A 27,986-nucleotide genomic window follows, 5' to 3' on the forward strand; every position below is an offset into this window, starting at 1 on the left:
AAATCATTGTATTACCAAGTAATTAACTTTAGGAATGCAAGTTGTAGTATTATAGCAAAGTAGAATGTAAATTACAAAAAATACAAAGATATTAAAGCTCAAACTAAATTGCGGTCTGCAAAAAGGCCCATTCCCTTTCACACACTGGGCTACTTATAATGTATTTTCTCTGAACAGCTGTCTTAGCTTTATTAGAATGGCCCTGGGATTGTAGTTTGAAATTCTCTACAAATGTTAGTGATGGAACAGGTCACAGGCTCAAAAATAAGCATGATATACCATGTTTCGCAGTACTGGAGTTTAAGAACTGTGCAGCCTAAATAACCAGCTTTTTTGTTTAAACAATCTTTCCTTGGAATAAGCATGATGATAAAATATGCCCATTTTTTTTTATCATTGGAAGAATGAAATGAAGGATATAGTCAAATCAGTGACTTATTTGAGTCTTCCCTGATCCTAATATTAATACACAAATAAGTAAAACAGAATGCAGGATAATAGGAGTTTTCGAGGTGGATCACTTATAAGCCTTGGATTAACACTTTGCCGCTTGAGAAGTAACCAAGATGACAGCATACATTATACAAGTTGGGAAGACTGAACTGTTCCACAGCTTGTTTGCCATCTTCTTCCATCTGTTACAGCTATGCAAAACTTTTTTAATATAACTAAGTTCTGATATTTATTGTAGGTGTCACTAAATGATTCTGCAGTCATATCCAGGTCCAAGTCTATCCCCTTGCCTAAAACAAGAAAGTAACAAATTTGTAATTCTGGAACTAATTGAAAAGGGATGGTTCATTTAATTGTACATTACCCATTCCAGAATATTGACAGCAAACACTGCAGTTACTTTAATGCGCACAATAAAATGTAGCTATGGAAATAATTTGACATTCAGCATATGATAAATCATCATTGAATTTCAGGAATTTAATCTTTCCCATGAAAGAATTTTAGTAGTTGTTTAAACTCTGAGTTTGGTATGAAGGGGAAAATCAGGATTACAAAGATTATCAAAATTCTTCATTCAGATAGCTTTCCAATTTCTGGTTCTGATCTTTTCTGATTTCTCCTTCCCTTGGTCTCTCGACTATATTTTCCAAATAGCCATTTTGCGAGTCATACAATGAACATAGGCAATTGGGCAAAACAGCTGGACCTGATCTTGTCTAGAAGGTACAGATTACCAGTAATCGCACAGTATTTATGAGATAGTGTTTCAAACAGGTTACCTTTCCTCTTCTATAATCAAAGGCATCATGACCAAATATTAAATCATGAAAGCTGAATTTACACTACAGTGGTGATATCAATACAGTGAAGTTTTTATGTGCAGCAATTTTACTGTAACATAAATGCAAATTACATCAAGAGTCACAATTTAACCTATTAATGAAAAATAAATTCCCTACCATAGATTACCTGGCAAAGAAATGGGCAACATAATTAATAATTACATCTACATATTAAGTCAATAACACAATTATTTTTCAAATTCTGAAGATATCAATGGCCAAAATTTAAAAAAATCAATATCTTACCATTAATAGGTGATGCCAATTTTTTTTGCAAAATGTTTGATTCGTAATTTATACGTGATTTATTTCCATGTATTTCACTGGCGTCACATTTCACAGCAGCCCCAGAATTGTTAGGAGAAGCTTCAGGTTCAGAAAAAATAACATTTTTAACAACCTCTATGTCTCCTGTAACGTTCCTGAGCATAGCATTATTAGAAGTCACTGGACTGTTTTTAAACAGTGGTTTTCTGGAAGTAGTACAATAGAATTTGGGAGAAGAATGGGTTTTTTCTGGTGTAATGGATGCAAAAGTCGGAGATGAAGTAAATAAAACGCCACGATCAAGCTGACAAATTGAAGAAAACAAATCCTGTGTTGCCGAACGCTGTCCTTCACTACAAGGCCAAGTTTCCATTTTGCCTGGCTGCAAAGATGTGCGTTTCAAAGATATTGGTGTTGAGCACTCTATTTTTGAAGGAGCCACATTGCTGCATTCATCTTGTACCGTCTTAGTCACTTCTACATTTTCAGCTTTGTCTGCAAAATGCTCTGAGAATTCAGTGTTTTTGTTGTGAACAGCATTAGTCATTGGGACATCAGCATCTTTAACTATATCTTCAAATGAAAACCCAAGATCAAAATTTACTGAAAATAATTCATCTGAACAATTGTACTTGTTACTGCTACTATCATCAGCAGTAGGTATTTGCTGATCAACATGGATATTTTCAAAAAGCAGTTGGTTTTGAAATGCTTTTTGCTGAAATGACTCTGGTGTTACATTGTGTTCAGTGTTTTCATTTTCCAATTTTTTACTAGAGGTTGCTTCAGCATTTTGTATTGCCTCATTCAACACACGAGGCTCAAGTACCTCATCCTTTATAGAATCCTTCAGTATTTTATTGCTTTTATTTTCTTCAGTCTCCATTTGACACAGACGTGAAGGATGAAATATTTCTTCTTCACTTGCACTTGATTGAGCTTTATAATCTTGATCCAAATATTCAACATGGCTATCAAATAAATCATCCCAAGAACAGCTGGATCGTGCATCATCATGATTGTTCAAGTGTTCAGAGATCACACTCTCTGTGTGAGTCATTGAAGCTGGTGATTTAATATTGATTGGTGGTGAACCACTTCTATTGGGATTTAAAATATTCACTGTTGTTGTTTTTGATGTAGCTGGTTGACTTCTATTTTCTTCATAGTTTACTTCTTCCAAAAAAGGTAAAACCTCTAGAGGAGGAGATGTATTAAGAAATGATTTTACATTTTCCAGAACTATTTCAACACTGGTGGGAACCTGCTTTATTGAATTATAATTGGAATGTTCAGATTCATAATTGGGATGTTCAACTTCAGGGCCTGAATTTGGAGATCTTTTATGTATATTGTGGTCCCTAATTATGAGAGATTCTGGGAGATAAAACAGTTTGGATAGATTTATTCCACAAACTGCTGTTTCATTTAATTGACTATTGTGGCCAGACTCAACACTGTTCAATTCATTGCATTTAGAAAGATTGTCATCTGTCATTATATTCTTCATCACATCATCATTTGTTGGTTCAGGATGAAGGTGCCCCCCAATTCCTTTCCTCCTTGTGCCAGCACATTTGGGTTTGGTGTTTGTTGATTTGTTTACAAAATAATCTTTATTCAAGTTAATTATCATGTCATCCTCCAAGATATCCCCCGCAACGAACAAATCAAAACAAGACATCATCTGCACATCGTTACTGACATCCACTTCAGTTTCTCCCAGGGACTGGCAGTCTTGTTCACCAGGTTTTGATACAGCATCCTCAGAGGAAGCTTCTTTACCTCTATAACTCCCTGAAACGTATTGTGCAGACTCTTTCGGTTCTTTGAAATCTGAAGTTTCGGGATTTGAGGAGGAAAAATTACCCTTAGTCCATTTTAGTTTAGTTGTGTTAAAAAGAGAGCGTTCTGTACCTTCATCCATTAATGTACACAAATGTTTTATATTATTACTTTTGCATTTCTTCCTCTCTTGTTTACGCCTCATTAACTGATCCTTTATACATTTTTCTCTGGAAGTAGATGTAAATTTAGATTGCAGAGTGAAGGTCCTTTCAAAAATATCATCCTTATTTAAATAAGGCATAACTTCTAATGAATATGCACAACCACTCTGTAAAGAGAAAAACAAATTATTAAAGAACAGATTAAATATTTAATGCAATCTTCATGATAAAAAAGCATTCAAATTGTCCATTCATATTTAAGTTACACATTTCTATACATATCTGGTAAGAACCAGCTAGACAAGTACTGAAATTGTCACGGCATAAACAAACTATTGACCAAATATTGATAAATGGAATTAGCAAAGATGGATATTGATGATCAGACTCTACATAGAAATCCAAATGGCCCATTTCTGTGCTGTACAAATCTATGACTTTGAATAAGGGTGAACAAGGAAGGTTTCAAAATAAAGTTGCTGCAATGTATTTTACATTGTTTAATAGAGTATCATTGCACAAGTGTCAATAGAAGCTATGGATGGCCACCCATGGTTAGAGTAGTAGTTGTTTTCTTAAAGGCTAATGATGTCTGATGACTGCAGGAAAGTTAAATAGAACCATTTTTTGTGGTTCGTACAGCCAAAACGGTACACCATAGCGCCACAATTTTGGCCCACATTACTCACCATTATCCTGGGCACAACATGGAACAACTCTCATTCAAATTGAACCTACATTTTAAAAGCTAGAGAGATTTTAAAGTTTAGAAATTTCCTTTCTAACCCATTTCTTGAAAGTGCTCAGCGGATGACGTCACAATGGTGCACGTACCACTTCATTTGCCCTTCTAACCTCACTCGCCAAAACAAGATGGCCGCCGGCAGCGGGGCCGCCCGCCCGGGCTCAATGGCTCCCTCGCCCCTCTCCCGGCCCCAGGGGAGACTTGCACGTCGGCAGTCAGCGTTGAAAGCACGGGCACTGGTAAGTGGCTTTCGCCGCCAACGGCTCCACAAAGGGGAGTGGGCATGGCGGCCGAGTGGGTGGAGGGGAGGGTGGGAGGAGGGGGTGGGGGGGAAGGGGAACAGTGGGGGTGGGGGAAGAGAGAGTGGGGGTGGGGGGGGATAGTGGGGGGCAGGAGAAAGTGGGGGTGGGGAGGAGGGGAGAGTGGGGGTGTGGAAGGAGGGCAGAGTGGGGGTGGGGAGGAGGGCAGAGTGGGGGTGGGGAGGAGGGAAGATTGCGGGTGGGGGAGAGAGTGGGGTGCAGGCAGGGAGAGTGGGGGTGGGGGGATGGGAGGGAGGTGGGGGGGAGTGGGGTGATTTCAATGAAACTTCTTCCATTAGCACCAAAGGGATGGTGAATAAGGTGAGCCTAAAATTGTTGCGCCATCATGTACCATTTTGGCTGTAGTTCAGGAACAAACAAACGAGAATTTTAGTATATAGATCATTCATGAGAAATTTCTATTCAGAAAATAACTGCAAGTTCAATAGATTTCACTGACCTCTTCTTGTTTTATCAAATCAATCATGTCCATTATACTTATGAAGTGTTGGCATCGATCAGAATGGTCAACCAAATAGGTAGAATGTGGATGATTTTGCCAAAGACTCCACTCTGACAGAGAAAGCTCGCGAATTGAACCACTCTCCTGTTCCTATATAAAACAAGATGTTACAACTTGAAACAACTGCAAAAGTTAGATTTTCCTCCCCAGTTCCTATGATATTGTATTGACACAAACGTTTTCACCTTAAATCTCTGTGAAGAAATAAACAGCTTCAAAACTTCAGAAAGGAATCATGTACTACACTACCAGGGCCCTCTGCACTTCACAGGCCTATTAAGGCAAACAAATATGAATATACACATTTAATCAAAGTTTAATATTTCAGGAATGCCGTTGGATAGGCAGATGTTTTAGTGAAAAAAAATCACAATATGCATTTAAAGGTCACCACCAATCTGCAGGGAGGTGAAGCACAAACCAGCATTAGAGAAACAGAGTTGAAGAAGTTGCAGGTCAATAGAAAGCTTATGGAAATGGGGACGAGCATGTCCACCAAATTTAAATTCTCATCCATAATTTGAAATTAATGTGCAGAATAAGCCAATAACAGTGTTTTGGATGAGCTAGGAGCTGAAGAATATTTGATGGTAATTAGATTAGTACAGATGGTTAGAATTAACATGATGGATCAAAGGGCCAGTTTCTGTGCTGCATGAACAGAACTCAAGCATTTGACTAGTGGTGTGTGGATTGGGAATAGAAGGGTTGCCATGAAAGATGCAATGAAAGATGGAATTGCAAACTCATATTGCACACCAGGTCACTCACTGTCTGCTTAAGGTTGATACAGTCATAGGGAAAGAAAGCAATTGGCAAAGGAATAGAATTTCTGAAGATAAATATAAACAACTTGACAACAAAGAGTGGAGAGTCGAAATATTAGAATTGGATGCAGTCACGTTACATGTGAATATAGTCACCAAATCAAAACACATGGATGAGAAAGGAAATCAAATGGTCGATACTTGGCAGAATTTAGCGGTAATTATTGAGATAAGCAGTGCGATTGTTGGATGTTCTGGAACAAAAAGAAAAGCAAGCTTCATTGTTTAACAAGTTACATAAGTTAGAAGATGGTGCAGTCAACCAGGTGGAAAAATTGATAAAAGATCATCCACTATCATAGTTATGCACTTGGGGCTATTGTGGAGGGAGACTTCCTTCATGCAAGTTTTTTTCAAAGAGCATGAAACACAGACTTCAAACCAAGCTCCAAAAACTCTGTGGAATTGTTTTTTAATCAGTAGACACCAGGTGTAGAGCAATATTGTCATCATCACTGAGTAGAATGAAAACATTATTTGCACCCAATTTCCCATTAAAACACACTCCCTCATGTGAATGACTAGAAACTCTGGGGCATTTATGAGTACCAGCCTAAGTAAGATACTAAGCATGGATGATCGCTAAACAATTAACAAAATCCTAACGAGAGATCCAACTGTCATCACAAGTGACTTACAAGCAGTATCCGTGAGAACAAGAAGGGAAGGAAGGCCAGTGGCATTGAGAATTAATTGAAAATGTAATGCTACTTTGTAATAATATATGATGATAATGCTACTAGAATTATCCAAAATAAATTATGCTTAATCACAAAAGGAACATTGGTTCACAAGAAACACTGTGCGTGTAAAGAACAGAAGAATTAAGTGTGCCTTTAGTATGAAACCATATATTACATGGATCAAGATCGCTTGTTTAGGAAAGAGACAACATGGATTCATAGACACAAGAAGCTGCAGATGCTGGAATCTTGAACAAAAAACAAAAGGCTGGGATCTTGAACAAAAAAACAAAACTCATTATATGTGGAGGAAATGAACAGACAATGTTTCAGGTCAGGACCCTTCTTCAGATTGATTAGTATGAACAAGGGTCCCAACTCAGAATGTCATTTGTCCAGTGTCTCGACATGGATTCATATTTCCTCAAGGGTTTAATTCCTTGTTTGTGCACTATGATTTGCAGATAGAAAAAGTTTGTTTTTACATTACCATATCTTTCGGTTCATCCTTTACAAATTCAAATGGAAGCAACAATAATGTTGGCGTCCCCAAATCATTTTTCAATCGGAATTTTCTGTCCCACAATTCAAATTCTTCAGGAGTTAATAAACCATCCTCCTTTGTCTGCTTATTCACTGAAAAACAGGAAATGTACCACTACAGAAGCAAATTATTTTGAACAGTTTAAAACAAAAAAAAATTATGAAAATGATCTCAAGTATACACTCATCCCTGCTAGGGTCCCTTTCCAGTCAATTCTGGCCAGCTCCTCCCTCATGCCTCCATAGTCCCCTTTGTTCAACTGGAATAATGACACTTCCAATTTTACCTTCTCCCTCTCAAATTGCATATTAAAACTTATCATATTATGGTCACTACCTCTTAATGGTTCCTTTACCTTGAGTTCTCTTATCAAATACAGTTCATTACCTAACACTATATCCAGAGTTGCCTACTCCCTGGTATGCTCCAGTACAAGCTGCTCTAAAAATCCATCTCGGAGGCACTCTACAAAACTCCCTTTCTTGAGGTCCAGTACCAACCTGATTTTCCCAGTCCACCTGCATGTTGAAATCTCCCATAACCACCGTAGCATTACCTTTGTTACATGCTAATTTTAACTCCTGATGCAACTTGCACCCTACCTCCAGGATACTGTTTGGGGGCCTGTAGATAACTCCCATTAGGGTCTTTTTACCCTTACAATTTCTCAGTTCTATTCACAACGACTCTACATCTGACTCTATGTCACCCCTCGCAAGGGACTGAATTTCATTCCTTACCAACAGAGGCACCCCACCCCCTCTGCCCACCTGTCTGTCTTTTCGATAGGACGCATACCCCTGAATATTCAGTTCCCAGCTCTGATCCTTTTACAGCCATGTCTCTGTAATTCACACAACATCATACTCACCAATTTCTAACTGAGCCTCAAGCTCTTCCACTTTATTTCTTATATGTCGCGCATTCAGATATCACACTTTTAATTTGGTATTCACCTCCCCTCTCACACCGGTTCCTCTTTCACCTGACCTTACTTTCTTATCCCTTCTTGAACTTATCCCTTTCATAACTTTTCTTGTACTCTCTTCCCCTTTAACTCCATCCTTATACTCCCAATTTGTCAACCCCTCCTCCCCGCTATTTAGTTTAAACCCACCCGTGTCGCACTCGCAAACCTGGCTGCCAGAATGTCGGTCCCCCTCCAGTTAAGGTTTAACCAGCCCCTTAACCTCTTAAAATAGGTGCAATTCTTAAACCACACAATTTGAGGAAAATCTTTTGTGTGTTTTTCTTTCACTTAAGGTCAGGTTAAGATTTAGCTCTGTTCAGAATGAAATAAGCAAAATCAAGTAACATCTGCAGAGAATGCACTATTCCATCAAGTCTTATCATATCATATCATATCATATATCTACAGCCGGAAACAGGCCTTTTCGGCCCTCCAAGTCAAAGCAGACTCCAGGCAAAGCAGACTCCAGCAAACCTGACTGCTGTTCTCTTCTAACGGTTATCCCCCAAAAGCCCCTCCTCCCCAACGGTATCCAAAAGGGTATACTTATTTTGGAGGTGAATGATTGATGAAATTGAAAGATACAGCATGGAAACAGGCCCTTCGGCCCACCAAATCGGTTGACCATCGATCACACGTCTACATTAGTATTACGTTTTCTTATCTTAACTTATGTTATCCCACTTTCATAGCCACTCCCTTTCTTCTGGGGGAAATTTACAGCGGCCAATTAACCTACAAACCCGCACGTCTTTGGGATGTGGGAGGAAACCAGAGCACCTGGAGGAAACCTACGCTGTCACAAGGAGAACATGCAAACTCCACTCAGACAGCACCCGAGATCGGGCTCGAGCCTGGCTCTCTTGGTGCTGTGAGGCGGCTGCTCAACCAGCTGGACTACTGTGCCGCCCTACGACCACGGGGGGGATTCCTACACTCCTTGCCTGCTCTCTGTACCTTTCCTGGTGGTCACCCATCTACTTTCTGCCTGTACCCACACATAGTGACCACCGCACGATGACTCCTATCTATGATGCTCATATTCCCGAATGATCCTGAGGTTGTCCAGCAGTTCACTCCGTCGGTCAGGAGCTGCAGCTGAACGCACTTCCCACAGATATCGTGCTCAGGGAATTTGTACGTTTCCCTGACTTTCCTCATCCTGCAGGATGAGCATACCAATGCGTAACTGCCACCTCACTGCAAGGAAGAGTTACGTAAAAAAGCCAGATCTTACCACATCACCTTCCTTGCCACAGCTTCATGATCAAAAGCCTTAGCTCAATAACAAAAAAATATATATTGTATTCCGGAACATTAAGTAAGGCAGCAGATTCAAGGCAGCTACATGCTGGCCAAGTACACTGATAACATAGTGACAACAAAACCTTTTGAAGTGGTGTGGTCACAGGCTACATTCCATAATCCTTGAATAAACCTCAATGCTGAAGTCAATTTTAAACTGCCCACAACCTTACTCAAAAACGTTATGTTTGTGGGCAATAATTTTGATTTCAATTAAATAAGTTAGTTAGTTGGATAGAGCTCTAGGGGCTGGCGGAATCAAGGGATACGGGGAGAAGGCAGGCACAGGTGTTGATTGGGGATGATCAGTCATGATCACAAATGGTGGTGCTGGCTCGAAGGGCCAAATGGCTTCCTCCTGCACTTATTTTCTATGTTTCTATGAGTCTCTCATAAAACCCAAAGGTCTATTGCTTCCTGAATTCCAAATTAAAAACAATAATGAAAACAGATTTACCTGTTAAGTATGGGTTAATCCACACACAAAGTTTAAAAAAAGTACACCTACCTGTACTTTTGCTGTACCCGAATGATTCTGGAAGTAGAATACTTGACTTTCTTCCATGCTTTGTTGCGTTCCTTGATACATTATTTGTTTCATACTCTCCAGTAGTTATGTACATCTTGTGCGCAGCAGGATTCAGACCATTGGGAACCATGCGTGGACTATTAGCGTAAAGATGAAAGGTCTTGTTACCATTTCCTAGAATGGTTTTGTAAATGCTCCGCTTGGAACACTGACTTTGGTTGTAGGTCTGCAATTAGGTTTAAATGTCCATTAATCCAAAACAGCTTTTCAAATAATTAGGTAATTACTATTTGATCCTCAATATATTTTTCTCCGAAAAATACTTTTCCTTTAACTGTTACTTTTTTTTTCGTATTTAAAACTTGAGCTCCATCGACAAAATTTTCAAAAAGGTTTTGTCCCAATCAATAAATTACATTCTGGATTAATTTCCACCCAACCCTCCAACAGTCAATCTAAATAGTTTTGACAACCCTTATAGCAGCATTTAGCATCATTTAGAAAAGTATTGCATCAGTAGATTATGTTAGCTTGGAACGATTTGCAACTTTAATCTACCAAAAAAAATTTGAAAGAGAAAAATAAAAAAATGTTCAAGCTTATTTTCACAAAATCAACATTGTAGTTTTGCTTTATTTATTTCAATAGTTCTCCTATTAGTATATCTCATCTTGCAGACTATGCAAACAAGATAGCCCTATATTTTGGGGGGATGTTGAGTTGTTTTTTTAAACAAAATTGTTTATAATGCACTTCAGAGCCCATTTTTGTGAATTCCACGATCTAGTCGTCCTTGCCTTAGATGTTTTGTGATCACATGCACTGGATGGACAATTAAATTTTTACGAGTTAATGTTGGATGAATGTCAAGAGACGAAGAGAATACCAATATAAATTAAATTGATATAATTATAAATACAATAAAGTTCCAAAAGATGATTCCATACAGTGCATAAAACGTTAAATCCACACACACAAAATTATATTTTATCACCAATGATACAATATTTTCACTGAAGCATATGAGAGCTGGTATTTTGCAGTCAACATCCACGAGGGAAAGATCCTCTGCTAATCTATTGCTGCTCCGCCATACTGCCCTCAAAACCATGACAATTTAAAATCTTATTGAAGGCAGACACTGATGATGAAATTTATCACTGTTTTCAATGCACCAGCTCAGGCTTCAGAGTAAGGGAAAAGGCATTTGAAGTAAGGCATCACAAACATAACACTAATTCTACCTGGATGTTGTAGCCCCTGGCCACTTACATGTTCTGAATCCTGAGCAGACATTTCAAAGACACTGGAAAGTTACTGTCAATGCCATCTATACAAAATGCTCCAAATTCTTGGAAAGATACGTGAACTAATTGGATACGTGTCCTTCACCCTCCAGACAAATGACCCCAGAATTAGAATCCCAATTACACTCAGTCAACCAGGTTGTACAGGTTAAATTAGTCTCATGTTCAATATCAGACTCCTGAGACAAATCCTTAATTCTGAGCTCTGTCATTGAAAAGCTTTATTAGTCAGAAAGAGAAAATCATTTGTTCCATAAGCCTCTTTGAAGAAATGCATCAACTCTTCAAACTCCTTGGAATCCTTAGCACATAACCTCTCCAAATAAAAGATGAGCATTCAGGGTGTTATTCAGGACCAAGTCTATGCCTCAGGAGCACAGGAAGGTCCTATGCAAGAGGCAGGAGTGGATCACGTCCCAAATAGTCTATCCACCTACCCTATCACCCATCACCTGCCCTGTGTGTAGAAGAGTCTTCTATTCCTACTTATGCTTCGTTAGCCACTTTAGAACCTACAAAAACCAGAGTGGAAGTCAGTCAGCCTCATTCCCAAGGGATGATCAGCAAATATATAATAGCAGCACGGGAGACTCACCCTCTCTTCTCGTCCTTCAGCAAGAAGGACCACAATTCTGCCTTCTCGCTTCCGGCCTGTTCGGCCCATTCTTTGGACCATACGAATAGGGCTCTTTTGAGCATCAAAGCAAATAATGAGGTCAACTTCCCCAATATCCAAACCTTCTTCACCCACACATGTAGAAACCAAAACATTGTAACCACCTTCCCGAAAGCACCTCATTACCTAACAACAAATAAAGTTGAAATAAGAACATTTTAATAAACCTGTGGTCTTCCCTATATAATCGACATTCTCCAATATCAAAATAAGACCATTACATTTGTTTTAGATGGCTTTGTGAGATTTCATCTGGACTTTATTATGCAGATATCCTCATCGTAGAAAGGGAAATAGAACGATTCCAAAATTTCTCCCTTTCCCCTTCCCGCATGTCCCCTTCCACCTATATTTCATCCTCCGACTTCACATTACAAGAAAAAAGTGGAGCCTTTGGCCAGGGTGAGGAAGCAATTCACTTGGATGTTGCCCGAATCAATAAGTATTAGCGAAAAGGAGAGTTAGACAAATTTAGATTATTTCCTCTGGAGGATAAACTGATGGACGACCTGAGAGAAATATATAATATAATGAGTGGCATTGATAAGGTAGACTATAAAAGTCTTTTTCCTCCAAGGAGGAAATGTCAAACGCTAGAGGGTATAGCTTTAAGGTGAGAGGGCGAAAGTTTAAAGGAGATTTACGAGCAAGTTTTTTTTTTAAACAGAGAGCAACGTGTCCAAAATGACCTATCAAGGGAAGCGATGAAAACAGATATATATATTCCACCTGAAAACAGATATGTTGAACAGGCATTTAGACAGACACATGGCCAGGCAGGGAATGGAGGGAATGAAGGGATTAAGGCATGGTACGGGCAGATAGGCAATTTAATTTAGCATTGTTGTTATTACAGACATTGTGGACTGAAGAGAGAGCTAGATAGAGCTCTTAAAGATAGTGGAGTCAGGGTATGGGGAGAAGGCAGGAACGGGGTACTGATTGAGAATGATCAGCCATAATCACATTGAATGGTGGTGCTGGCTCGAAGGGCCAAATGGCCTACTCCTGCACCTATTGTCTATTAAGCGCTTGTTCCTGTGCCGTACTGTTCATTGTTCTATGTTCTATTTCAATAGAAGCAGGAAATAAGGCATACGCAGTTCTGGACTTTTATCAATAGAGACATAACATAGAAACGGAGGGGTTATGCTGTACTTTGAGAAAATAGTCATCTGTGTTCAATTCTGGTCATCTCATTACAGGATGGATGTGGAAGAATTGGAGATAGTCCAAAGAAGATTTATCATGATGGATCATAGGATGAGTCACAAGGACAGACTGTTGAGGTTGGTTTGTTTTCTTTGAAGACGACTGAAAGAAAATTACAGAATTATAGAAAACGAGGCTTGAACACAGTGGTTAGTGGAAGGCTGTTCCCATTGGTAGAAGAGCCAAGAACTAGAGGGCACTGATGCAAAATAAAAGAGAGGAAAATTTAAGAGAAGTGCAAATTATTTATTTTTCCTGACGGGATCAGAAATACATTGCCTGCAGAAATTGCGGGTGAGGTGTGGGGCTTTCATTACAACTGAGTAAGGAGATATGTCCCAGGCCATGCCATGCCATGCCACAGAGACGCAGCCAGGACATGGAACTACCAAGTTGCTCTGGTAGAGAGCCAACACATTCAAAATTGGCCCAGCAGCCTCCTTCTATTTCATGATTCAAAGTGACATTGTAATCACTCGATCATTAAAAATGACAGTGTCAAATTCTTCATGCTCACTTATAAGAGATGTGGCATTTTTCAGACCATGGATCAAAATGCTACTTTTGATTCAATTGTAAATGTTCCAGGTTTATACACGGCTTAATGGAAAATGTTTCTTGTCACAAGTGTCTTTCTATACCATGTGTTGGAACGGCAGCATGGATTAAAAATCAGTTTAAAGGTAGAGAGCAAATAGCCGTGGAAGGTAGAGTCATCAAGAATCCAGGCTTAGAGGAACTTGGAATTAAGTCTAAGGTGAGAGGGAAAAGATGTGAAAGAGACCTTTACTGCGGCACGGTGGCGCAGCAGTAGAGTTGCTGCCTTACAGCGAATGCAGCGCCGGAGACTCAGGTTCGATCCTGACTACGGGCGCTGTCTGTACGGAGTTTGTACGTTCTCCCCGTGACCTGCGTGGGTTTTCTCCGAGATCTTCGGTTTCCTCCCACACTCCAAAGGCGTACAGGTATGTAGGTTCATTGACTGGGTAAATGTAAAAAACGTTGTCCCTAGTGTGTGTAGGATAGTGTTAATGTGCAGGGATCGCTGGGCGGCGTGGACTCGGTGGGCCGAAAGGCCTGTTTCCGCACTGTATCTCTAAATCTAAATCTAAATCAAAAGACCTGAGAGGCAGTTTCTTCACGTAGAAGGTGATGTGTATCTGGAATGAACTGCCCGAGGAAGCTGTGGAGGTGGGTACAATAACTACATCTAAAAGACATCTACACCATGCATGGATAGGAAAGGTTTAGAGGGATATGGGACATATGCAGGCAAATGGAACTACCTCATTTACAAAGATTGGTCGGCATGGACGACTTGGGCAAAGGGCCAGTTTCCATGCTAGATTAATCTACGTCTGATGAGCAGTTTTTATTTCAAACTGGAGAATGGAAATATATACTTTGACATGGACTTGCAGGGTGAAAGTTCTGAATTTCAAGATGAAGAAAGTTTAAAGGCATGGTATAATGGGCATTTAGTGCCAGAGGAAATTTAATATAAGGAGTGCAAAATGTAAAACTCTGCCGAAAGGAAACAATATAAACTATGGGGTATAAAAACAAAGTGTGTACAGGAACAGGAGACCTGGGTGTCACTGCATTCAATCTTTTGTAAATGACATGGCTTATTGAGTGGTTGATAAAACATCTTAAATTTCTGAGATTCATAAATAGGTGGCATAGAGTTCAAGAGTAGTGAAGTAAAATTAAGGCTGTACAAAAACTGGAGTATTGTATCCAAGAGTGCTTGCCACACTAAAGGAATGATAGGAGGATCCTAATGGTGAAGGGCAGCACAGTGGTAGAGTTGCTGCCTTACAGCTCCAGAGACCCGGGGTTGATCCTGACTACTGGTGCTGTCTGTACGGAGTTTGTACGTTCTCCCTGTGACCACGTGGGTTTTCTCCGGGTGCTCTAGTTTCCACCCACATCCAGAGACGTTCAGGTTGTCGGTTAATTGGCTTCTGTAATTGGCCTTGTGCGTAGGATAGTGTTAGTGTACGGGGTGATCGCTGGTCGGCGCAGACTTGGTGGGCCATAGGGGCTGTTTTCATGCTGTATCTATGAAGTCTAAAAGAAAAGTCTGAAGTCCAAAGAATAATTCCACAGAAAAGGGATTTCAACTGCAAGGTTAGACTGGAGAAGTTCAAAGTTCTTTTTCCTGGAGCAAAGATGGTTGTGAGGAGATAAGATAAAGATGTTCACGGGCAGAGCTGGTTTAAAAGGGGAGCTGTTCCCATTGGCAGATAATTCAAAAACAAGATGAATTGATTCAAAATTGAAAGATAAATAAGGGGCAACAAGAGGATATTTATTTTAATGCAGGATATAGTGCACAGAGAATTAGTGCCCTTAAAAGGGAATAACACAAGGGTAAGTAATTTACAGGGCTGTGAGGAAAGGGAGTTAGACCACTGATGGGGATGCTTTTCTAAGAGCTGTTCTACACTTGTGACCTCCTGTGATGGAAAACGTCTATAATTCTACCTGCTTTGTTCAGTGCATCGTTCTTGCTATAGTTTGTTTTAGCAATTACATGCATAACTATATCGTTTTCTTCGAAAAGTTTCCGATTCACATATCCAAGTTACCTCAAGCTGCTCCTTCTGTGTGAACCCTTTGGTATTCTTTCCTGAAGCATGGCCAACAAATGTCATGACTTTCACAAGAGGCTGATGTTTGCTGAGCATCTCAGCAATTTCTTGAACACTGTGCCGGTATGAGGAGAAGATCATAACGCGAGTACTTGCACCATCAACCTTGCCACCAGATGTGTTTGGACCTGGGGTAAAAAGTCAGAGACATGTTGATCACATGTTTCCACACATTGAGGAATATGAAACTAACAAGCATGTTTTCGGAATAAGTATGATCTTATATATGAGATTAGAAGATTTTTGTTCCACACAAAAGTCAGAATTATTTTCATTTTCTGCCACAGAAAACTGGGGAGGCCGAGTCATGAATATATTCAAGATCTAGATGGATAGTTTTTGGATGACATGGAAAATGAAGAATGGAAATGGTGTTGAGGCCAGAATTAGACCAGCCAGGACTGTGGGGCCAAATTGTGTTCAGTTACCCAAGTTTTCAACAAATCTTTATATTCTTTAAATAGTTCCAATGATTTAGCCTCTACAACCTAACTTGGAGAATTCCAGTGCTTCACTACCCATTGCAAGTAATTACTGTGAGCCTTAGTTTCCAAAGCACAGATTTTCTCACCAACAGTCTCTGTGATCAATATTCCATGTTATATAGTCCCTGCATAATTATGCCTCACAGCTCCAGCACCCCCAATTTCAATTCTGATCTCTGTTGCAGATGGTTACCCATCTGCATTCTGCCTGCACCTTAGATGCAACCATCAAGCTATAACTTCTATCTATGACGCTCTCGTTCTCCCGGATGATCACAAGGCATACAGCTTCAGTTCAACTTTCCTCAATCGATCAATCAGTAGCTTCAAATGGACACATTTCACAAAGGTCCCCAGTAGTCCTCAGGGACACTGCAGGTTTCCCCGACTTCTGACATACCACAGGGGAAGCATACCGGTACTATAACTGCAATCCCGACTGCAACTGTAAGTTACCAAAAATAGACCTTACGTTATCTGGTTGTCACCCTCTGCTCAGCCTCCTGACCCAAAACCTCAACAATTACTGGCTCCATTAGTGCTTGCCTTCCTTTTACACGGCACTTGGAACCGTCACTCCCAGACACTAACAGCTGTTTTATAAAATCTCCTGCGCTTCCCTTCCCCTCCCCTCAGCTGCTCAAAGGCCAGTAAAACTGACATGGCTTGAAGATTGAATCCTATACAAATATAGATCTAATTAAAATGCAATTACATTGTGACTCCAAAGAAGTTAACATCAATACATTATCAATTCAATGATCTCGAAACACCCTGAACTATTTTTTTTAACTTTGGTAAAAAAGGTATTTGCTGAATGTTTTGACTTTACAACCAGCAGCCAGCCATGCCCAAATCCACATTACCTCCAGATGCTGCCCGGGAATGGAAATGGTTCAATACAACTTCTTCAAGCTTTAGCAGTTTAGGGTGACTGTAGATGAATTGTTTCTCATTTTCAGTACCTAAAATAAAACATTTTGCAAAAATGATGAATATTGAAAAAAGAAATACAGTATATCCATAGGCTGCAATGAACAGCTCTGGGGTTCAAGTACTATCTGTAGGGAGAGGAGTTGGGGAGGAAAGGAAAAAGGAAGGAAGGGAGGAAGAAGGAAGAAAAAAGAAAAAGGAAAAGAAAAAAAAGAGGCAGGTTAAGGGAGACAAAAAGGGCAGATGGAGCAAAGGTAAGGGAAGGGTAGGGTGAAACTAGAAACAGCGAGGGAGGGTGTTAAGTGAGAACACAAAAGATGGCATTGCTGGAATTTAATGAGTAGAGAAGATGATAATGGAAACCATTAAGGGAGTGGTGAAAGGCAGATGGAAGGGACAAAATGGATTTAAATCTGTGGGAGATCAACAGTTGGAACCAAAAGAGGAAGGTGGACAAAAATGGTTGATGGGGGGGGGGGGTGAATCATGAGATATTTTCTCAGAATTAAAAAGTTATATTTCTATATTTGTACCAAAATGATCAAAAGCAAACTGTGCACTGGAACCTATAGCTATCCTATTGTGATGCATCACAGCTTAGTTTGGCAACAGCTCTGCCCACGAGCATGATATATTGCAGAGCATTGTGTATGTTGCCCGGTCTATCACAAAAAAAATGTTCCCCAGCCCCCTATCAACTCCATCTACAGCTCACGCTGCCTTGGAAAAGCATCCAACATAATCAAGCATCATTTACACTTTGGTTCATTTCTTCTTCTCCCCTCTCCCATTGGGCAGAAGATACAAAAGCTTGAAAACACGTATCACCTGATTCATGAAAAGCTTCCTCCCTGTTGTTATCAAACAACTAAACAGTCCTCTCATAAGCTAAAGGTGTCGTCCCAATGTCCCAAATTACCTCACTGCAGTCCCCTGCTCTTTTTTATTATCTGCACAAGTTTCTCAGTAACAACACTGTAACACTATATTTCACACTTGTATTTTTCTCTTTGCACTTCTGCTGTACTTGTGTATGGCTTGATAGTACTCATGCACTGTATGATTTGGCTAGATAGCAGTTTTTCACTGCACCACAGCACATGTGATAATAATAGCCCAACACCAACTCCAATTTAAAAAAAACATGTGCTTTCCAAAGCAGAGGAATACAGCTATTCCTCGTGCTCTGGATATTATTTATTCCTCGCCCAACATTATAGGAATTCTGCTCATCATTACATTACCATCAAATAAAGCTTGCTAGGTGCAATATGATCTTCACATTACAATCGGAACTATTATATTGTTTTTGAGACGTCACAAAGCATCATAAAAGATATTAAATAAGTGCAAGTCATTAATTCTTTTTCATTTAATTTTAAGACTATACACCTTTCTTCAGAATTCTGCATCAGAGAAAGTAGCTCTCTCCCTATCCCATTAAACCCTCTATAGTCGAAAAATACATGTATTATTCAATTCTAGTACACTGTTGAATCTGCTCCACATCTTGTTGAAGGGCCATTGGCCCTTTCATATACATGGTGCTAAAATTCTGACTAGCTCTTCAGAGGACTGGAGGGAAAGGGTGGGATTGATTGGTTGCTGATTTGCAACATTTATGATTTTTTCCATAAAAGATAAAATAACCAAATTTCCCTAAAATAACATCAAATATACTCTTCTGATATTAATTTAATTTGGCACTGGAATAGCCCTGTATCTTATGTTTATTAAAGCTTCTGTGTTTCATGTTCCTTGTTGGTAAATGCTCATAAATTCGCTGCTCGGTCAGGAAAGGGTTGCTTATGACTCATTCTAAATATCTAAACACACAAACTAGACCCAGAATGTCAGTACAATAAAAGGGATCACTTCACTGACAAGCATGCCCATTTCAGATAGCGCATTAAGTCTAATTACACATAAAAACAGAAGATGTTGGAAAAATCTCAGCAGGTCAAGCAGAACATGATATATGAGAAACAGTCGAAACAGGGAACTGCAGATGGTGGCATAATTTGATGGGAGAGGGGATAAATATGTGAGAGTGTAGGGTGGGGAGAGAAGGAGTAGGACTGGGGGAAGAAGTGGGGGGCTTTGGTTGCAGAATTTAATGTTCATACCATTGGGTTGTAAGCTACCCAAGCGGAATCATAGCATTGGGTTGTAAACTATTCAAGCGGAATCATCCCACACCTCCATCCAGAGAACCCAGCAGTGCTTCCAGGTGCGAGAGGTTCACATGCACCTCCTCTAACTCCATCTTCTGCATCTGGTGTTCCCGATGTGGCTTCCTGCATATTGACGAGACCAAACATAGACTCGGCGACCGTTTCGCCAAACACTTGTGCTTGGTCTGCCAAGGCCAACTGGATCTCCTGGTTGCTAACCATTTTAACTCCTCTTCCTATTTCCATACTGATCTTTCTTTCCCACGCCATCGTTACTGCCAGATTGAAGCCACATGCAAACTGGAGGAACAGCACCTCATATATTCCACATGGGTAGCTTACAACCCAACCGTACGAACATTGAATTTGTCAATTTTAAGTAATTAAACCTCTCCCCCATTTCTTCCCAACCTCCCTTCCGCCATCCTCTCTCCCCTGTGCTCCGCCCGAACTTACCTATTTCTCCCCTCTCCTTCCACCTATATTCATTCGTCTAGCTTCACAATTCGCAACTCTTCAATCCTTTCTCACCTGTATGCACCTATTACTTACCAGACATTGTCCTGTCCCTCCTCTCTTTAAGCTTTCTTTCCCTCCCTCTCTCCTACAATCAGTCTGAAGAAGGGTCCCAACCCGAAACATCGCCCATCCATGTTCTCCAGAGATGCTGCCTGATCTGCCGAGTTACTCCAACATTGTATCTTTTTGTATAGAAACAGTAACTGTTTTATGTCTGCGAGCCTTTCCATTTGGGGTCTCTTTCCATTGAAAGATCCCAGATCTGAAACATCTTTCCATTTGGGGTCTCTTTCCATTGAAAGATCCCAGATCTGAAACGTTAATTATTTCACTTTCCACAAGCACTGCGTAATCCTGCGCATTTTCCGTTCATTTTTCACATATCGAGCTATTGCAGTTTTTTCTAATATTTAAATCTAATCAGGTGTTTGTGACACGATACAAACAAGAGCAACATGTTCTTCTGCTGTCCTTGGCAGCATTTATTCCCATGCCAGTATCATTAACCAAATTTGTTCTAATTTGCTGTTTTGAGAGCTTGCCACATATGCCAGTATGATAATAATTACAATTGAAAAATTACATGCTACATAGGAAATGCTTAAAAGTCAGCCTTTGATCATAAATAGGTACATGGTAGACGTTTCTTTCTTATGATGTTCGTATGTGTCCCCTAATGAATTTCTGTGATGAAATGAAGGATAACTGGTACTTTTTCTTTTCCACATATTTAAAGTGTTTTCATTTGACTGTTATTTTATTAACCTTATATGACAAATGTATAATGAATGGAGTAAAATTAATGGGTACCCTTTTGAGAAGTTAAAAGAGTGCTTCCACTTGAGAACGTGGCTTTCAGCTTCTCGTACATCTCCATGAAAACAGCATTCCTGCAAAGTTCATTGCATACTCTTGTCATTCCTGCATAGAAGCAGAGTTTGTTTTGTTACTAAGGTTAAGAAATATTGTTTTACAAAAGAAACTTTGAAATGTCCACAAAATATGCTAAATCTGGAACCTCTGTTCAAGAGGTTATTGTGACACCACCGATAAGAAAACAATTTAAATTTCATATTGTTGGTAATACAAGATAGTATTCTTTGTATCATAATGTGTAATGTGCCATTCAATAGTTCAGACAATCATTCCCTCAAAACATTAAGCCAAATTTCTCAGTGTGATCCATTCCAAATATTATTCAGCCATGTTTTCTGGGAATGATAAAACTTTCTTCCGTAAACTATACACCACAAGTTATTCCCTCTCAGCTATCATCAGCTTTATGACTCCTTCTTGAGCACAAGCATCTCAAATTGCAGTGAGCTGTTGTGGATAGTTCGCTGGACATTGAAGTGTTCATTGTCAGACCATGTCCACACTGACCATCAAGCACGTAATTTCCACTAATCCTACGCTAGTGCCATTTTGCCCTCTTACATCTTCAACTTCCCCAATCCTCCAGATACCTACTTAATAAGGTGGCAATTTACGGGAGCCAATTATTTCCCAACTATCATACCTTTGGTATATTGGAGGAAATTGGTGCACCCGGGGGAAACTTATCTGGTCACAAAAAGAACCTGCAAACTCCAACACATATACCACCTGAGGTTGGGATTGAAGAAGGGCTGCTGGTGCTCCAAGACAGCAGAACCTTTCGTTATATTTTAGTAAACTGAATGTTTCAGAATATCAGAACAATTCTTGTCATCAACCAATCAGAGGTGGCAGCTTACCCATCAAAATTGTATCAGCAAGTTTGTGCCCCAAGTGATGCAATTATGTTCAGGAAGGCCCTGCCACAGTGCAACCAATGGACTCCACTTCTCTCCTACAAGCTCCTGCCAGAAAAACAGTGGACAATGGAGGAGAGGGTGGCTTGCTGCCTATCATAAATTCATGGCCACCAACATAATAAATTATCAAAGGTCTACAGTACAGGATTAAAGGTTTCCAGTGAATGATTCTGTATATAGAAAATAGAAAGATAATTTCATCCCTAAATTCAATAGTGAGTGTTGTATAGAATGAACCGATTAGCCAATTCCAATTATATAGGTTCTATTTAAAAAAGAACGTTGAATTTAGTTAGAAGTTTCACCACAGCTAATGGAGGATACTCTACTGCATAAGAAATGCAATGTATATCCATTGAGTAAATTACTATGCGGACAATAAAACAGATGTGATCCTATAGTTCAATATACACAGTTCATTTCACTATGATCTTACCTTTGGACCCATCCATAATGCCTTCAAGGTAGGTATATAAAGAGCGCATTCCCATTTGTAATAAAAGTTCATATCCATGGTAAAGACTAATACAAAGGGCATAATCTCCTTCTGCCATACCTCGTTGAACACCCTGGTTAAAAAACATAATGAGAAAAAAAAGTCAACAGGGTGACTAGTTGATACTTATTTGTAATAGTAAATTTCACCTTTAATTTCACAAGGTTGATTCCTGAAATGGATTGGTATCATGCAACATGGTGACCAGACCGGGCCTATATTCATGTTCAATGGTTTCTGGAAAAGAACCCAAGAGTATTTTCACTGATGTCAATTATGATTGACTGCCCTGACTTTCATTAAGGTAGACATTGTGCAGCTCCTACGGTTGGGAATTGTAGGTAGTCATTATGGTGCTGTTCGAGATGGAACATCCTTTTTAAATCTAACTGCCACAGAAGTTCATTTCATGCTGCATTTGCTGTGTAAACTGTGATAGCAGCAACTGGTCCAAATCTCACTGCAGACTAATGTCAAACAAGGCTGCACTATTTCCCCAGGTTTTCTCAATCTTTCTTGTTGCAACTCACCTACAACAAGCTTCTTAATAGAATGAAGCTAATCTACAAATGTACAATGTTCAATGTATGTTATTTACACTCCACAACCATGATTCCCCCTACTCGAGTCATCAAGCTGCAATATATAAATGATGCAGTGTACGTAAGGCTATAACGATTATGGAGTAATGTGGATCAGTGCTGGCACCTCACTATTTACAATCACTATTTTTGGCACAAATGGACAACCAGGGCAAAGATGCTGCCGATACAAGAGAGACGAGAACATAGGTGAGAAGGCAGGTTGAGGGGGACGCAGGTGCCGATTAAGTGTCCAGAAAATATGGCCAATGGAGTAAAATGTGTGGAATTTTGCAATTATCCACTTTGATGGGGGAGAAAAGTAAATAGTACTGTTTTGCTGGAGACAGACCACAGCATGCTGCTGAATTGAAAAATGTGCACCTCATAATACATGAAACAGAGAGAGATAACATGCAGGCAATGATAGCAATTTGGAAAACAAATAGTTTGGCTCCTTTGCAGGGGATGGTTTATAAAAGTGGGCAAGTCTTCCTACAACTGTATAGAATTAATGAGACCACAATTGGATTAAGCAGTTCTTTAAGAAAGCAGTTCAGAGAATTTTTACAAGGTTGATTCCAAAAATGAGGTGTTATAATGACATATGATGAACAGTCTAGGCCTATGCTCATTGGAGGTTAGTAAATGAAAAGTGTTTATGCCAAGATTCTAAAGGGATTCTTAACAGGAAGATACTAAGAGGTTGTTTCCCTTCTTGGGGGATATTAGAATTAGGCAGCACAGCTTTGTAATTAAGGTAGGGGTGTCACCCATTTAAAAAGGAAATAAGGAAGCAATTCTTGACAGAATTAGAAAACTTTGGAATGCTATACTCAAAATAGCTATGAATGCCAAGTCACTGCTAATATAATAATAATAATAATAATGCATTACATTTATATAGCGCTTTTCATATACTCAAAGACGCTTTACAGGGATTTAGAGAACATAGGGAAGTGAATAAATAGATAAATAAGTAAACGAACAGAGAAAGGAGACAGAAGGTGAGGTGACCTTCAGTGGTTGAAGGCAGTACTGAACAGGTGAGACTTCAGTGATGTTTTGAATGTGGTGAGTGTGGAGGAGTCTCTGACGGTTTGGGGTAGTGAGTTCCATAGGGTGGGAGCAGCGATGGAGAAAGCCCTGTCCCCCCAGGATCTGAGTTTGGTCCGGATGTGGGGGGATAGGAGATTGGCAGCATCAGAGCGGAGGGTGCAGGTGGGAGTGTGCCTGTGGAGGAGGTCGGTCAGGTAGGATGGGGCCAGGTTATGGAGGGCTTTGTAGGTCATGAGGAGGATTTTGTACTGGATTCTCTGGGGGATGGGGACCCAGTGGAGTTTGTAAAGGACGGGGGTGATATGGTCACTGATCGGGGTGTGGGTGAGTAGACGGGCAGCGGAGTTTTGAATGTATTGAAGTTTACTGATGATTTTTGAGGGTGCGCCATAGAGGAGGCTGTTGCAGTAGTCCAGACGGGAGGTGATGAAGGCGTGGATGAGGGTTTCTGCAGCTGTGGAGGAGAGGCATGGACGGAGACGGGCAATGTTTTTGAGGTGGAAGAAGGCTGTCTTTGTGATGTGTTTGATGTGTTTGTCGAAGGAGAGGGTTTGATCAAAGATGATTCCAAGATTCCGGATGTGAGGGGAGGTGGATACTGGGAGACCATCAATATTGAGGATGAAGTTTTGGGTGGATTTGGTGAGCGTTTTTGGACCAATGATGATGATTTCAGATTTGTTGCAGTTGAGTTTGAGGAAATTTGATTGAAGCCAAGATTTTATTTCAGTGATGCAGTTTGTCAGTGCAGCGTGTGTGGTGGTGGAGATTGACTTGGTGGAGATGAGGAGCTGGATATCATCGGCGAAGCAGTGGAAGTTGAGACCATGACGGCGGATTAATTGACCAAGGGGGAACAGGTAGAGGATGAAGAGGAGGGGGCCAAGGACTGAGCCTTGGGGGACACCTTGGGGGGGGGGGGGGGGGGGGGGGAGGGGAGCGGTGGGGGATTTACAGTTGTTAATGGAGATGAACTGGTGCCTGTCAGAGAGGTAAGATTTGAACCAGGATAGGGCTGTGCCGGTGATGTTAAAGGAGGTTTCAAGTCGGGTGAGGAGAATGGAGTGATTTATGGTGTCAAAGGCGGCGCTGAGGTCAAGTAGGATGAGGATGTTGAGGTTGCCAGCGTCGGAGGAGAGGAAAAGGTCGTTTGTGATTTTGAGGAGCGCAGTTTCAGTACAGTGGTTGGAGCGGAATCCGGATTGGAAAGTTTCATACAGGTTATTGGTAGAGAGGTGGTATTTGAGTTGGGAAGCTACAGCACGTTCCAAAACTTTGGACAGAAAGGGTAGGTTGGAGATTGGTCTGAAGTTGTTTGGGGTGTCAGGGTTGAGACCAGGTTTTTTCAGAATGGGGGTGACAGCAGCGATTTTGAGGGATGGCGGGACGATGCCAGTGGACAGGGAGGAGTTTATTGTTGCAGTGATAAGTGGAGAGAGAGCAGGAAGGCAGGCCTTGACAAAGCTGGAGGGGATGGGGTCCAGAGAGCAGGTGGCAGTTTTTATTCCTGTGGATATATGGACATATTTTTGGCTTTGGAGGAATCAAGGATTATAGACACAGCAGGAAAATGTTGTTGAGACCAAAATCAGATCAGCCTTGTCCCTAGTGAATGCAGAGCAGACTTGGGGGCTATATGGCCTACTCTGGCTCCTAATTCTTATATTCTAATGCTCAACGGATTTTTTTTTAAATTTGAAAGCTTCAGTTACCACTGGATTCTCATTCCAGCATTGTTTATTTGAATCCAAGTCTCCCTATCTCTGTGTTAGTATTCCAACTCATATCTTCAGATCAATACTCCAGGCCTCTGAATATAATTCAGTAAAATGCACATAAATCATAATGTGGACCACAACGCCTCCTGAACAGGTTCCGCTTGATCTTCACCTACCATCCCACCACCTACCACATTTAACAGAACATTTTCTGTCACCGTCAAAGAAATTCCACTGTGATATACTTCACCTCTCCCCTTTTAGTTTTTTGTAGGGATCCACTCTTCTAATCCAGGCAACCATTGTTGTTTTTATGGCACTTTCTCTTGCAACATGTTCTTTTATCTCACTCCCTCCAACCTCCAGGGACACAGTCTGCCCAGATGTAGCAGCAATTGGCTTGCACTTCTTCTAATCTAGTGTTAGAATTCACCATAATTCAGGGTTCATAATGCTGCCTCCTCTACATTGGAGAAACCAACACCTAATTTTATGCTCACTTTGCAGAGAACCTGCGTTCAGTCCACAGAGACAACCCTCACCTCCCAGTTGTCTGTCACTTTAATTTTCCAATCCTCTCCCACTTTGACCTGCCGGTCTGCTGCCACCTGCACTATTACAACAAGGCTCAACACAACCAAATCCACAAAGCAATATCAAAGCTCATATTTACAAAATGGCAATCACAAGAAGAATTAGATTAACTAAATATGTCAAAATTCATCAAGTTCAGCAATTTACCCCAATGTTTCCTGGTGGATTTTTTCTAAATTGCTCACGTGAAAGAACAATTTGATATTTGGTCAAATTTGCTATATCTTTATGAAATATGGCTCCTGTATTAAGCAGACGTCTTGTGAATGCTTCCAAGACCTGCAAAAAAAGCACAGAATGTCATTTAGTTGAAAAACCTTTACAATAGTGTAATTAATTTAGTTTCTATTCACGAAATGCTGGAGTAACTCAGCAGGTCAGGCAGCATCTTGGGAGAGAAGGAATGGGCGACGTTTCGGGTCGAGACCCTTCTTCAGACTGAAGAAGGGTCTCGACCCGAAACGTCGCCCATTCCTTCTCTCTCAAGATGCTGCCTGACCTGCTGAGTTACTCCAGCATTTTGTGAATAAATACCTTCGATTTGTACCAGCATCTGCAGTTATTTTCTTATACTAATTAATTTAGTTTGGTTAGTCATAACATTAGTTATTGCCAGTAGGAAAATGCTATTTCCCTCCTATCACCATACCATTGGTATTCTCTCCAGACAGAGAGGTAGTAAACATCCACATTGCCACCATCTGCACAAAAGTAGAAAACATTTTTAATACCCCCTCCTAATCTGTGGATGCCACAAATAAGGTTAATAACTACCCCTAAGTGCCATTAAGAAAGGGTGCTGTCAACTTCCTTCTTGAAATGCTGCAACTCTTGGGACTCAGGCACACCCATAGTGCTGTGACATAAGGAGTTCCAGGATTTGGAATGCAGAAGAGTTTCTTGATTTGCAACAACCAGGCACTGCAAAGTTTCAAGTCCACTTTCAGATGATTCAGCAAGCAGCTTGCCCTTATAAACTGCCAGAGAACCGCCTGCCAAGCTCAAATAAACTTGTCAAAGCTGTTGCCAATATAAACCATCAAATGAAGTTGGCCATATGTAGATAATTGCTAAACTTTTCCCACTTTTTCACTTGCTGCTATGTACATATCTTTTGTTTAAATGCATTTAATCAGTTGAATTACTGTCTTTTATCTGCAAAGTTCTATTATTTCCAATTTATGCTGTCCATGATCATTCTTCATCATTAGTTCCATGATGTTAGTTAGAATTTCACGTTGAAAACAAAAAAAACATTATTTAATTCATAACATTGTTTGAAGCAGTGACCTCAGACATTGATAGATCATAGAACAGTACAGCATTGGAAATTTTTACGCAATATTTCTACATATTAAAAATTGTTGGCCCATTTTTGTGGATGGTGGGACAAAGTGCAAAAGACAGCGATGTATGCAAACAGAAGGGAAAACAAACATCTTTTATTGTTTTCAATCTTTCTCTTGAACGTGCATATCAAAATACGCAATATATTTTAATGACAGAGGTTTAGCAATATTTCTACATATTAAAAATTGTTGGCCCATTTTTGTGGATGGTGGGACAAAGTGCAAAAGACAGCGATGTATGCAAACAGAAGGGAAAACAAACATCTTTTTAGAATAGCGGTGCGCAATTTTAAGGCACTGTAAGCCACTAAGGTAAATAGGATTCATATAAATCAGTACTTGACGATCAGCAAACATATCTTATCATTGTTATGTTGCTCTTTCTGGGAACTTCTCAGTGTGCATACTGCCCATCAGATTTCCAACATTAAAATAATAACCACATTTCAGAAGCACTTCATTGGAGAAAGCCTTTTGGAATGCACAAGTTG

At 40.2% G+C, this 27,986-nt stretch overlaps 1 protein-coding gene across 2 annotated transcripts in view; it reads right to left on the minus strand.

The window, feature by feature from the left end:
• The window catches only part of fancm (FA complementation group M), a 70,986-nt gene that overhangs the window by 24,924 nt on the left and 18,076 nt on the right, over positions 1 to 27,986 (minus strand). The window contains exons 5-14 of one of the 2 annotated variants that reach the window (XM_078406710.1): positions 26,294 to 26,425; positions 22,135 to 22,267; positions 20,713 to 20,823; positions 17,143 to 17,241; positions 15,729 to 15,919; positions 11,842 to 12,048; positions 9,919 to 10,165; positions 7,082 to 7,227; positions 5,019 to 5,171; positions 1,545 to 3,681 (exon numbers count right to left, since the gene is read on the minus strand). In XM_078406710.1, coding sequence (XP_078262836.1) covers positions 1,545 to 3,681; positions 5,019 to 5,171; positions 7,082 to 7,227; positions 9,919 to 10,165; positions 11,842 to 12,048; positions 15,729 to 15,919; positions 17,143 to 17,241; positions 20,713 to 20,823; positions 22,135 to 22,267; positions 26,294 to 26,425 — 3,556 coding nt within the window. Of the gene's footprint in view, positions 1 to 1,544; positions 3,682 to 5,018; positions 5,172 to 7,076; positions 7,228 to 9,918; positions 10,166 to 11,841; positions 12,049 to 15,728; positions 15,920 to 17,142; positions 17,242 to 20,712; positions 20,824 to 22,134; positions 22,268 to 26,293; positions 26,426 to 27,986 lie in introns of those variants that run through there. The other variant, XM_078406712.1, reaches the window with a different exon arrangement.

The sequence above is a fragment of the Rhinoraja longicauda genome, chromosome 10 (assembly GCF_053455715.1).
Source record: "Rhinoraja longicauda isolate Sanriku21f chromosome 10, sRhiLon1.1, whole genome shotgun sequence".
Classification (NCBI taxonomy): domain Eukaryota; kingdom Metazoa; phylum Chordata; class Chondrichthyes; order Rajiformes; family Arhynchobatidae; genus Rhinoraja; species Rhinoraja longicauda.